Source organism: Poecilia formosa, unplaced genomic scaffold, assembly GCF_000485575.1.
Source record: "Poecilia formosa unplaced genomic scaffold, Poecilia_formosa-5.1.2 Scaffold149, whole genome shotgun sequence".
NCBI classification, from domain to species: Eukaryota; Metazoa; Chordata; class Actinopteri; order Cyprinodontiformes; family Poeciliidae; genus Poecilia; species Poecilia formosa.
In genome coordinates this window covers 690709-703208 of record NW_006800088.1, presented here as the reverse complement: position 1 = coordinate 703208, position 12500 = coordinate 690709, and the positions used below count along the sequence as shown (strand labels likewise).

The window sequence follows — 12500 nt, the reverse complement described above, 5'->3', positions numbered from 1 at the left end:
TAAGAATGTAAAATATGTTTAACAATAACCAAAATGTGGTCTACATTTGGCAGAACCTGGAAAATAAAACCCTCCTAATCTCTGTAGTCATGATGATAGAAATCATAAATATTTGGTTACATTTTGGTACAAACATTTGCAGCACTGAAGTATGGTGGTTTAAAAAAAATAAAGCAGTAACAGAGACAAAAAGACCATGTTGAGAAGTCACGCCACACTGAAAATGAATTCATTTCTCAAGAAAGACATTAAATTCAAAAAATATACCGTTCACATCAGGGTGTCCGATGTGAGGAACAAACATAATGGTTCAAGCCACGCTCTGCACAAGCTGCAGGTTCTTCCTGTAGCACTCCAGGCTGCAGAGAGGAACCCCGGTCTTAGAACAAGAGTACTTTTTGAAGTTGGTGCATCCCGTCACGCCACAGTTCACCAGAGCCACCGGCGGAGGCGGAGGAGGAGCCGGCACCGGCGTGGGGACGCCCACAGGGAAGGAGATGGCGATTCCCTGTGCCGAGTCGCTGTAGCGAACCATGGGACACTGGTTCTGCTTGGACTTCCTCTCCTTGAGGCTTTTGATCTTGGCCTTGCTGGTTTTTGTCAGTCTCTCGATCGTCTGGTTCTTGTTCTCCTCGGCCTTCTTGGCCGCCTGCAGACGCCTCTTCCGGGCTCTCTCCTCCCGTTTCTGCATCATCTCGGCTGTCATCTCCTTCTCCTTGTAGCCCATGGGCAGCTCCAGCAGAGGCTGGCTCTGCTGCTTGTGCAGGAGGGCTTTCTGAAGAGGAACGCCAAGAAATGGGTCATAAAGAAAAGGCTGATTTCATGAATCAAAGGATGAGTTTATGGTGATTTACAAAAAATATCCAGAATTCTACAACCTTTGTATCCATGGGGTACCACAAGTTTCAACCCTTGGATCCCTCATATTTAAAATTGACATGCTACTACTAGCACAAGTTATAACAATAAGATAAGCTGTCATAGCATATTGTTAAAAATGTCATGTTTATTAATGTTTAATGATTATTTACTGTAATGTTTTATGGTGTAAAGCACTTTGAACTGTCCTGTTGTTGAAATGAGCCACACAAATAAACTTCACTAGTGTATCTTATCGCGATTTAAAGTGAGAATGTTAAAAGGAAAGTTGTAATTTGTTCCACCCATTTTCATCCAAACCTTAATGGCCCCAACTGTAAAATAAAATACACATATATACACATAAATATCAACACGTTTTGTTTTCCATCTCACCTGTCTGGCGGTGAGCAGGGACTCGTCGACCTCTTTCTTCAGCTCCCCGTTGTCATCGAGCTCGCCCTTCTCCAGAGCATCCAGCCACCGCTCCTCCTCGTCCACGGGCCCGCCCAGCATGGAGTCGGAGTCCATGTCTGGCAGAGGGGACGCAGCCATGTTACTGTCTTCATCTGACATCCGACGAAAAAGATTCAGAGAGAGAAGGCGGCCATCGTTACTACCTAACTGGCTTAGATAACACCGGTGTGCTTGCAAGCTACTTCCCTCAGGCAACGACTTAAAAGGTCGGTGGATCAGGGATTAGATGATCGTTTTCATTGATTGTAAGGCCTTATTTTACAGCAGTTTAACTTGAACTGATTGACACTATTACTGTCACTGACAGTGTAAACCAAAGAAATACCTATAAACTAGAGGTGTGCCGATAGATCGGTCACCGATCATAATCGGGCCGATTTTCATGAAAAAGTGCATGATCGGCGATCATTGGCTCTTGTTGCCGATACCGATCATCTCATTTCCCAGCCTGCCTGTGCAGCTGGTCTCTTTCCTTCACTCTGCGCAAACGCGCAGCAACAAATCCTAAGCGATGTATAACTATATCGCACTGAGTGAATGGGGAAGTTTGCGTGTTGCGGTGGAAAATTGAAGCAGTCAAAATGCATCAACACAGCGAATCTAGTATGGCATAAAAACAGTGCCATACTTGACGGAGTTTGGCTACATCGAGGCTCACTGCAGTAAAAAAGACATACGGAGCGATCAGATAGCAGGTAAAGCAGCGCACAGCTACAAACACTCGTCTTGATTAGCATGACGGTCAGAAAGCTAAACAAATAACCCGCAAAATTATTTAAGTCTTCGAGCTGCGGTGTAAGACTCTGGTTCTGCTCTCGCTGTTGAACCGCTGCTACGCGCGACAGACGGAGCTTCGCTTCTGCTCCACTTAGTAGTGACTCTCACACCAAATCTGTTTAAAGCTGCAGCATCTAACTTAAAAAAAATAAATTTTACATACGTATTAAAACTTTTTAATACGTATGTATGTTTTGTTTAAATTAAGGTGAATTCATGGTTCCTTTTTCCACATAATGTAACCGGTAGTGTTTATGATAAAAAAAATAATAATAATTATGTGATCGGTATTGGTGATCGGCCCTCATGGGTGATCGGTATCGGGAGGAAAAAACCTGATCGGCACATCTCTACTATAAACTGATTATCGCAACTTATCTGAGCTGTAAAACTTGTTTATTTCCTCAGCTAATGGGTTCTTCCTCAACATAGCAAAATGGACTTTGGCCCATTAATTCATGCGTTAGGCTTTTAATGTAACCTACCCAACCAAGCTCTGTACTGCTCCAAAGGTACAGAGGGCTCATCGTCATCATCGTCTTCGTCGTCGTCGTCCACGTCGTTATCGAGGATCATCAGCGGTGAGGGAGGACGAGCCACGCCAGGATGGACGGTGAAGGTGGGAACACTGGATCGGGACGCAATCCCAGTAAGTGATCATGTATCCAGATAAACAGAGATGTTAACAGTAGGAACGTGAAGCTAGCCAACCTCTTGGTGCCCAGAGTCTGCCCCCCCAGTTTGATCTTTAGTCTGAACTGGGACGGCGGCCGAGGGACAGGCACCGGGATGGGGACAGGGATGGGCTGGGGCTCCGGGGCCTCGACAAAGCTGTGGTGTTTCTTCTTGTGCTTCTTGTGCTTTTTGTGCTTCCGCTTGTGGATGCTGTGCAGACCGGAGTTGCCTTCGCCTGCAGGGAAGAGGAAACAAACACAAAGACCAAAAAGCATTTGAAAACGTTTATAACATTACTGAATTGAATCATTATTAATCATTAATCACATGATAAATTTAAACAAGCTCGATCATTTCCATTTGCATGAATTAGCATTTTTCTCTTTTCTCCCTCTTTCTACCAAAAACTTGACAACAAAAGTCTTCAGTCTGGGTATTGGTCTCAACTACCCTTCGTTTTAAAGGCCAAGTTTTGTTTACAGAGACTTGAAAATTCATTTTATTTGTCGTTTTGTTTATTTATTTTGGATATTTTAAATGTCTTCCAGTTCTAGTTCATTATAATTGAAAGCTTATTGATCTTTCAGAATGTGTACTTGCATTGTTATGCCTTTACCATTATATTACTTGAAAAATGAAAATTATATCAGAACAGCAATATTATAGTTTATCGCAATGACTTCTGGGACAATTCATCGTCCAGCAAAATTTGTTGTCGTCACAGGTCTGTCGAAACCCGATATCTACGCCAACATGCAAATCCATACATGCTACAGTTTTTATATCCTTACATAAGGAAACTAATAACAAGTGGTGATTTAATATTTGCGTTAAACTAAGGACTTTGGTTTCATTTTTTCTCATGTTTAAAATAAAAACAAATAGTGATAAACAGAAATAAGAAAGACGGGCACCTAATTTTGCCATGATCTGCGGCTTTAATATTCAAATCGATTCAAATTGTTAATATGTTTGATTGAAAATGTGTATAATAGAAACTTTGTATTACATGTATTTATCGTATTGCGAACCCAATGTTGGAAACAGTCCTTCCTACCATACGTATCAGTGACGTCACTGGAGTACAAGTTGAGGATTGGATGTTGGTATCAGAAAACGGATACTTTTGAAGTTTTTCACTTTTCAAGCCTCTAATTTTATATTTCTACTATTTTGGATTTAAATTAAACCTATCATATTGACAAATAAATCGAATAAAACCATTGTTTATTTTCAATGTTATTCTTGTTTTTATTCTATGTTCATGAGAACATATAGTGATCAATTCTCTTTTGATGGTGTATTCCAAATACCAACAAACTACACACAGGACCAAGTGTACCAAATACAATATAACATAATATGATTGAGTTAAGTTTTAATGAATAAATAATCGCAACTTACCAAGAAACCTGGGGTGAATCATGTCTTTCCTTTTTCCCATTGGAACGACGGAAAGCAACGTCTGCAGCTCTACATGTCAACGCAGGTTTCACTGTTGTACATAAAACTCTATAAAACTCTTTAAGAGCGATCGGTTTCCTACCGCAACAGAATACCTGCAATCATTGTTAAACCTTAACTGACACCAGCGGCTGTTCAGCACAACATTTGTTGTTGTTTGGGATTGTTATTGGGCACTAAAACGATGCACAAATTAGCTACTCAAGTTGAAGAAAACTATTTTCCTCTATTTTCGGGGGGGAAAGTATTTTAACAGAGCTGTTCTGAACTAAAAATATATATTTTTAACATCTACTGCAGCAGATTAGCAACGTTATGCTAAAATGAGCTAAGCTATCAACACGGACGAATTTCTGGTCATTTCCGTTTCCTGTCAATGAAAACGGTACGCTGCTGCCCCCTAATGGACGAAACCAGAAAAGCTGACGAGACACGACGCCTGAAGCACAACGTTGTTTCCAACCAGGTGAGGATTAACAGCCATCTTTACAGAACAGGTTGTAGTTTTTCAAGCGGAAATGTGGCTCATAAATGTGTCGTTGGTATTTGTTTTCCAGCTCGGATAATGTAGCTCAGGTACACAGCCGCTGACCACTGCAGGTATGCATGTTGAAGAAATACATTAACCAGAATCCACCGGGACACACTCTAAGGTCAGTTATGTATAGCTGAGCGTGGCTGTAATAACAACTTCGCGTGCTATCTATATCTCTCGTAAACCAATGTGTAGCCAAGTTTCTAGTTTATAACCCAACACGGTTTATTTCCTTGATACGTTCCTTTAATGCGAGCTGTTTTTAATAAGTGTACAGAGTTGAAAGCATGCTGAAAACAGAGCATGTTAAATAGAGTTCTTCTGTCTGCTCTTCAGTTCTACTGAGAATGCGCAATGCACAATAACTCACGAAAACAAAGCAGACTGTTCTCTGCGTTTATTGTGGAACCCGGTACTGAATATCTCATCTGCAGTGGAAAAGTGTCTTATTTTTTCATGCTTTTGTAATTTCACAGGAACCATGAATTACGCTCGCTTTCTGACAGCAGTCAGTGGAGCCAGAAAACCCTCCCCGATAAGACTGCTGAGTGAGTTTCTTCTCCATCACAAGCACCTGACCAAACACCAGCTACTCTCACAGGGAAGGATCCATGTTAGAAGAGGCTTTAATGGACTAAAACCTGACTGTGCTGCTGATTGACTGGGTCAAGGGGGAACTCATTCATTCCATGATTACATACATCCAATCACCAATCAAAAGTTATTTGGTTCGAAATTATGCAAAGTACCATACGTGGTATGACAGATGAATGAATACTTACCAGAGCACAGCTTCACTACCAAGATCTTATAGTATGAGTTGATGCTTCAGTGTCTTCTCTGTTTGTCTCCCTCATGAAGCCGAGCTGCAGCAGCGGTCGCCTCCGTCCCTCATCTCTCTGGCCGGTGGCGCGCCAAACCCGAACACCTTCCCCTTCCAATCGGCGACCATCCAGGTCAAAAACGGCCAGACGGTCACCTTCGACGAGACCGCGATGAAGAGGGCCCTGCAGTACTCCGCCTCTAACGGGTGAACCACACTCTTCCGTCTCACCTTTTCCACTCGCACATGTTGTTGTACTGAGCTTCGGTCTCCTACATCGTTCTCTGTTGAGCAGCGCGGACAGGTGACTAAAGTTAAGTTTCCACCTGTGTTAGAATCCCCGAGCTGCTGACGTGGATGAAGAACCTGCAGAAGGACCTGCACAACCCACCAACCATCGGCTACAGCCAGGAGAAGGGGCAGATGGACATGTGTGTCACCACGGGGAGCCAGGAGGGGCTCTGCAAGGTAACGCTATATCCCACAGTCATGAAGAGAGTGGAATTGCTGTGGATAAATGTGGGAAGATAGACTAGATGTTGGGAAGACTTCTTTTGTATTTCCAGCATTTATTCTGTATTCACTCTTTTAAATGTCCCATCTGTCCATCCTTACAAATCGAAAACTCTGGAAATTTGATTGTGAAAAAGTTTTGACTTGAAATATTTCAGGGACATTGAGGTTTATGTTTAGTCTCCTGCTTGCTTGTGTTTAGTTGTGTGACATGTTTAGAAGCTCTGACAATATCTGAAATTCTGTTGTTTTGGCAGCACAAAGCATCCAAGTCAAACACTATATTGTTTTTGATCTAATGTTTGACTTTTATTTGTGTTTTTTTTTTTGTGTGTGTGTGTTTTTTTAGATATTTGAGATGCTGGTTAACCCTGGAGACAACGTTCTCCTGGATGCACCCACATATTCTGGCACGCTTGCAGCGGTGAGTCCTAAGCCTGTCACATTAAGCGATAAATCAATTAATTGCATGATAAATTAAAATGAGCGCAGTAATTTCAATTTGACAACAATCGTCCTTGTGTGCAGCAGTGGTAAAGTGCATGACCGATCTACGGAGGCCTCAGTTTTTGATGCAGCCGTCACGGATTTGAGTCCCGGCCCTTTGACCTTTGTTGTTATTGTCTCAGGCCTGGTTAGAACCTTATCAGGTCGGGAAACATAAATCAACTCCAACCTTATGACCTTGCGTCTCTGTAGCTCCAGCCTCTTGGCTGTAACATCATCAACGTTCCCAGTGATCAACACGGCATGATCCCCGAAGCCCTGAAAGAGGTCCTGTCTCGCTGGGACCAGTCAGAGGTGCACAAGCCCTGCAGCACGGCTCCCAGAATCCTCTACACCATCCCAAACGGAGGGAACCCCACCGGCGCCTCCATGACGGCGGAGAGAAAGAGGGACGTCTACAAGGTTTGTCCACAGACACAAAGACTCCGGTGTGCGTCGGCGTTCATCTCAATCTCGTTCTCAGATTTATGAAAGCAGCTGGTGATGCTTTGCTTCTGTTGCTGTTTTGCGACAGCTGGCCCAGCTCTATGACATGCTCATCATCGAGGACGACCCCTACTACTTCCTTCAGTTTGAAAAGGTTAGCTTGTTTGTGTGTGTGTGTTTTTTTTGTTTTTTTTCGTTGCTGTTTTGTTTGCTGGCTGAAAATGAGTCGCAAATCGCTGAATGAAGCTGACTCGCCTCATGTGTCTTCCTGCGGCAGCCGTGGGCTCCCACCTTTCTGTCCATGGATGTGGACGGCAGGATCATCAGGACCGACTCCTTCTCTAAGATCCTGTCATCAGGGTGAGCATTTTATTCTTTGTTGCATCTTTGTTGTGATTTGACTGATGGGTCTCAACAAAGTCTGGACCATACCTGCAAGATTTTTCTGCAAGGCTGTTGTTGTTTGTATTTTTAGGAGGGAAAGTTTCTACACAGTCTGAAAAGTCTGAGTATTGAAAATGTTTGATTTTCTAGGCTTTTATGTACGTCTTACATGTTTCAAAGGACAAAACTCTAAAAATGCTGAGTACATGCACTGATTTTCACATTGAGTAGTACTATTTCAACATCCTTTATTTTTAATATGCAAAATTACATGGTTATACAGCGTTTCTCACATTAATGTTTTGGTGTCTGGTCTACTGATGAATGCATGTTCAGAAATTAACAAAAGGCCAATTTTATATGTTTGGTTTCTAGACAACTTCAGGTTTTAATTGAGCGTGTGGGTCTAAAACGTCAAACAAAGCCGTAAACCCATCATTTTTAGGAATTTAAAAACAAAAGCTCACATAGAGAGAATCTGTATTTAGCTTAATAAAACGCCACTGGTCATTTAACAAGTCCAGGCATTATACAATTTGAAAAAAAAATCATCTAAGTTGGTCCAGGTGCCACAAAACAGTGAAATATCCCTTTAGCACATTGGAGGTTTTTGTCCTCCATTTTTGTCATTCTTTTGTTTTACTATTTAAGGAACCTCTTATATTTAGGATTTGATAACTGAATCTTTTTAGTAACCGTTGTCGGGAACAAACAGTGTCATGTCTTCACTATTCATTTACCCTCAGTTTATGGAAATCTCCCAGGTGAAACACAGTTTGTCCAAGCCAAGTGAATTCAGGTTGAGAAGCTTGTTAGATTTAACAGAGTTAATCTTTCACTATAAGTCAGGAGCAGAGCTCCCCTTCTGCGTCATGTTGCTGCGCTTCATTGCTTTGCTCCGTCCTTTTTGTCTGCTTCCAGCCTGAGGATTGGTTTCGTCACGGGTCCCAAACCGCTGGTCGACCGGATTGTGCTGCACATCCAGGCCTCCACCATGCACACCAGCACCTTCACACAAGTGAGGGAAGCTTTAATCCAACACTTCAGAAATCAATCCACAAAGAGACAAGGGTCTGATTTATTGTCAACATCAACATTACAACAGTTTTCTCAACCTCAAAGAGCAAACTAAAGAAGGTGGATGGTGAACTTCTTCACACTGAATTGAAATATATTTTAGAGCACATTCGTCTCCAACTTTTTAAAAACAATTTGTAACCAGGAAGATTAAAAATCTTTTTTTAAGGGGGACCTGACTAAGATGTTCAACAGCCACTGGCGCTCCTAAGTGGGGGCCAAGCGGGGCCGTGGTCCCTTCTTAAAAAAATGTTGGCTACCTCACTGGTCCCTCCAGAGAAACATGTTAAGGTCATAGAACGGCATGCATTGTAAAACCCAATAAATACATTAATAATCTATATTTATACATATATTTATATATATTTATGAAATAGGTTAAGTTTAATTATTCCTTTTTTCTTTTTCTTTTTTTTTGTCCTTTCGCTGTATCCCCCTGAAAAATTACTGGCCTGTTCTGGCCGCTACAAAAATTGCACAGTTAAACACAGACGACAACAAAAAAATGTAAATAAATTACATTTCCAAGCAATAAATGAAAAAGTTGCATGTTGAATTAGTTTCTTAGTTGTCTGAAAAGCAATGTGGGAAAACCTGTAAGTGGTCCTGCTCACCTCAAACCCAAAAAACACCAATAAGCTGAAACAAGCCTGTAAGAAAGGCTTGCAATATAGGATTGTAATATTACTTTGTTCCTAAGTACGGTCTTGGAATAGGACAAATGATCTAAAGGTTCACTTTGCGGCGATCCCATCGTTTGAGCCGGATGTTTTGCCTCCCTTCTCAGCTCATGGTGTCTCAGTTGCTGCACAGCTGGGGACAAGATGGCTTCCTCCAGCACATAGACAGGTACCGTCTTCTCCCGTCTGGGACACAGCTACATCCTGTTGTGCTGAACAAATTTAATAATATTGTAATCACTGCGGTTTCTTTTGCCCTCGCAGGGTAATTGAGTTCTACAAGACGCAGCGCGACGCCATGATAAACTCAGCTGACAAGTGGCTCAAAGGTCAGTGGACTCAGCATTGAGTGTTTGAAGCACAATTTTACATAATCATTAGTCATGTACATGTCTTTATTGTGGATTAGCAGATTCTGTTTTGATTTTTAATAATAATCTCCCTGCTAACAAACAAAAGCAATACAGTTGCTTTTGTTTAAAGCCCAAAATTTTCATTTTGCCTTGCCAGCAAGTTCCTGTTTATCCCAAAGGGAAATGAAATGTTGTGTAACTCATCTTCAAAGAGTCGTTGTGGATGTTGATGCTAAGATTTAAGATATAAAATGGGATTTAAATGACATATACTGCGTAAAGATGACACAGTGTGATGTTTTTTTTACTCTTACATTTCCTCCACTCACAAAACTTTGAATGTATGCAAAATATTTAGGTTTGGTCTCAGCGACCAGATCACCTTCTGTCCCCTTCATGGCTCGTGTGGAGCTCCTTCAAACGCAGCTCTTCCATAAAGGAAATATTTGTGGAGTACTTTTTTTTTTTTTTTTTTTTTTACAAAGTTTCTGCATTTTTCCCAACTTTTGGCACAAATTGCATCCCAGATGGTTCTGTGCAACCAGCCGTCCTGTTTCAACAACGTCCCCCTCCAAGAGTGGAGGAAATCTTGATGAATCACTGTTGACAGGAGATAAACAACCTGTCTTCGGTGACAGTTTACTGCACAGATTTGTTGCAGTCAAAAAAAAAAAAAAAGCACATTAAATCACGAAGGCCACACACGTGCAGAAACAGTCTCTCTCTCTCTCTTTTTTTTTTGTTTTTTTTTTGTTTGCAGACGTGGCCGAGTGGCACGCCCCGTCAGCAGGCATGTTCCTGTGGATGAAGCTGAGGGGCGTCGCTGACACCCAGCAGCTCATTATGGAGAAAGCTTTGGAGAAAGAGGTCAGCACACACACCTGATTTGACTCCACCCAACCGCGTCGGGAATCTGCTGCACTCTTAACATGCACACTGCAGATACCTTGAAGGTATCTGTGTATGCGAGACTGAGCTTCACGAGGGCAGTTGTAGGTTTTTGTCTCTCAGTGGAGAGTAGGTTGGTTAATGTGAAGCAGCCACTCGGCACATTGCTTCCTCCCACACACACGCGCGCGCACACACACACACACAAAGTGTAAAACCCTCATGACGAACAGCCGACCGGCTTTGTTTAACCGTGAGTGGGCACAGTCAGGCTTTTCCAAGGTCTCTGCACAGTGAGCCCTTCAACTCACAATCCTGACTACATGAAGCCCTCACAGCGTCTGCAAGTAATTAGGTAATTAAATTAGGTGTATGTTTATTTAATCAGGAACAATGCGCAATAAATGCATTAACCTTATACTTGAAATTTTAAATTTAATTAGGTCTCAGCTCGTTTTCTGCTTTTCTCTCTGACATGCTGCAGCTTTTCTAACCTAAAGAACCGTTTTGCTCTCAGGACAGACAAATAAAACTCGTTTAGAGCCGCAAATGTGACATCACTTTTTTGAAAGAAAGAAAAAAAACACTTTTTAGACAGACATCTACTTTTTGTCATTTTTAAAGACTCAGTGTTTTACTTTGATATTTAGGATTTGAAATAAAGATAAACATAAAAGGCAATGGATATGGTTTTTCTTTTTGTAAAAAAGAAAAAAAAGAAAAAAAAGCACATATATTCCAACCTAATTACTAGAAAATCAGATTTTAAAACACATTGCTGGGACTTTTTGTGTCCTTCTTTGTGGAAATTCAGTGCAGAGCATTCCAGAAAAAGGGATGAAGGAGACAAACAAACATTCATGAGGTTTCAGGGTCATGTTTAGTCTGTTGCTGTTCTGATCGTCTCACAAACGCCCCTGAAGGTGCTGCTGGTTCCAGGAGGCGTGTTCATGATTGACAGCAGCGACCCCTGCCCCTACGTCAGAGCGGCCTTTTCCCTCTCCACGCCAGAGCAGATTGATGAGGTACGCAGATGAAGAAAAACGAAAAAAAAAAACAACAAAAAAAACACGTGTGTTGGTAAAATCCTGAATGTCATCTCTCACATTTCTGTCCACAGGCTTTCAGAAGACTCTCTTTGCTCATCAAAGAGGCTTTGTGACCAGAGCTTCCATCTTTCTGGGCAGATGTTGGATTTTTTTTGTATTTATTGTTTGGTGCAATTGTGAAAGTTTCTAATTACCTCACTTTGGATTGTAACCAAAGTCAAATTTAAAAGTGCTCACTAGCAGGGAAGGCAGGGAATAAGCTTTATATTGGTGATTATCAACTTCTTTAATATCTGCAGATTGTTTTTCTCTTCTTTGGTTCATTTGGGGGGTTTTTTTGTTTTGTTTTGAATTTTTTTTGTCAGAGACAAACAGAACTTCAAAGTTTTTAATGAGAAGTAGAATAATGTGTCCACCACATGTTCACATGAACTGAGCGTGTGACGTGTTGGGTCATCATGTGGAAGCAGGTGAATGTAACCAACATGCCCAATGGAAACTCATCAAACCCAACAAATGTTAACGCACAAAACCCTGTTGGACGAACACCTTAAGAGAAAGCTGCTATATAAATCAGTCTCAGTGTATTTCTTAAACTTGTGTCTCAGTTTTGGATGGTTTATAAGGGTTATTTTTTAATTTTTATTTTTTAATAGGGCTTTTATAAAGAGATTGTAACTCAATGGTAGTTGATATCTCACCTTCATTTGATGAATCAGTTACTGTTATTTACTCAAACAGCTACTTGGGACACGTCAGTTTCCTCTATGTCAGTGGTTCTTAACCTTTTTTGAGGTACCGAACCCACCCGTTTCATATGTGCATTCACTGAACCCTTCTGTAGTGATAAATAAAATCTGATTTTTTTCCCCCCCAAAATTCAAGACATTGGGGTGACCCAACTAGAGTCTAGTTGGGTCACCCCAAGATCACTAGTCTTCTTAAAAGGTAGAGTCTCTGAGAACAGTTCTTCAAAATATAGTCAGTGTTTTCAGCAAAGTTGAGCTGACCGTC

General features: G+C 41.4%; 2 protein-coding genes across 4 annotated transcripts; one reads left to right on the top strand and one right to left on the bottom strand.

Moving 5' to 3' along the window:
* Positions 1–199: 199 nt before the first annotated feature.
* Positions 200–4596, bottom strand: ino80b (INO80 complex subunit B). 2 transcript variants are annotated; one of them, XM_007563607.2, is made up of 5 exons: positions 4192–4596; positions 2824–3022; positions 2598–2740; positions 1255–1391; positions 200–775 (listed from the first exon to the last, which is right to left on the bottom strand). In XM_007563607.2, exons 1-5 carry the CDS (start codon positions 4229–4231, stop codon positions 311–313), a joined length of 984 nt encoding a protein of 327 aa, XP_007563669.1. In that variant the 5' UTR covers positions 4232–4596; the 3' UTR covers positions 200–310. The 2 variants fall into 2 exon arrangements, with proteins under 2 accessions (XP_007563669.1, XP_007563668.1); XM_007563606.2 differs by having other exon boundaries at positions 1255–1427; positions 4192–4595.
* A 24-nt stretch (positions 4597–4620) lies between these two features.
* aadat (aminoadipate aminotransferase) lies at positions 4621–12165 on the top strand. Of its 2 annotated transcripts, XM_007563609.2 has the most exons (15): positions 4621–4717; positions 4809–4904; positions 5263–5334; positions 5648–5816; positions 5945–6077; positions 6472–6546; positions 6822–7031; positions 7144–7209; positions 7333–7415; positions 8361–8457; positions 9304–9365; positions 9461–9525; positions 10310–10416; positions 11361–11462; positions 11558–12165. In XM_007563609.2, the coding sequence occupies exons 3-15, from the start codon at positions 5268–5270 to the stop codon at positions 11597–11599; spliced, it is 1278 nt and encodes a 425-aa protein (XP_007563671.1). In that variant the 5' UTR covers positions 4621–4717; positions 4809–4904; positions 5263–5267; the 3' UTR covers positions 11600–12165. The 2 variants fall into 2 exon arrangements, with proteins under 2 accessions (XP_007563671.1, XP_016532685.1); XM_016677199.1 differs by lacking the exon at positions 4809–4904 and having other exon boundaries at positions 4630–4717.
* The last annotated feature ends 335 nt before the right edge of the window (positions 12166–12500 follow it).

What these genes read in the sequence shown, in the direction of transcription:
- ino80b (XM_007563606.2), bottom strand. Translation starts at nt 4,231, where the DNA reads ATGGGAAAAAGGAAAGACATGATTCACCCCAGGTTTCTTG. An exon ending in GCAGTACAGAGCTTGGTTGG is followed by an intron (nt 1,428 to 2,597) that starts GTAGGTTACATT and finishes GTCGGATGTCAG; the next exon opens with ATGAAGACAGTAACATGGCT. An exon ending in CCCTGCTCACCGCCAGACAG is followed by an intron (nt 776 to 1,254) that starts GTGAGATGGAAA and finishes GTTCCTCTTCAG; the next exon opens with AAAGCCCTCCTGCACAAGCA.
- aadat (XM_007563609.2), top strand. Translation starts at nt 5,268, where the DNA reads ATGAATTACGCTCGCTTTCTGACAGCAGTCAGTGGAGCCAGAAAACCC. An exon ending in CTCCCCGATAAGACTGCTGA is followed by an intron (nt 5,335 to 5,647) that starts GTGAGTTTCTTC and finishes TCCCTCATGAAG; the next exon opens with CCGAGCTGCAGCAGCGGTCG. An exon ending in AGAAAGCTTTGGAGAAAGAG is followed by an intron (nt 10,417 to 11,360) that starts GTCAGCACACAC and finishes ACGCCCCTGAAG; the next exon opens with GTGCTGCTGGTTCCAGGAGG.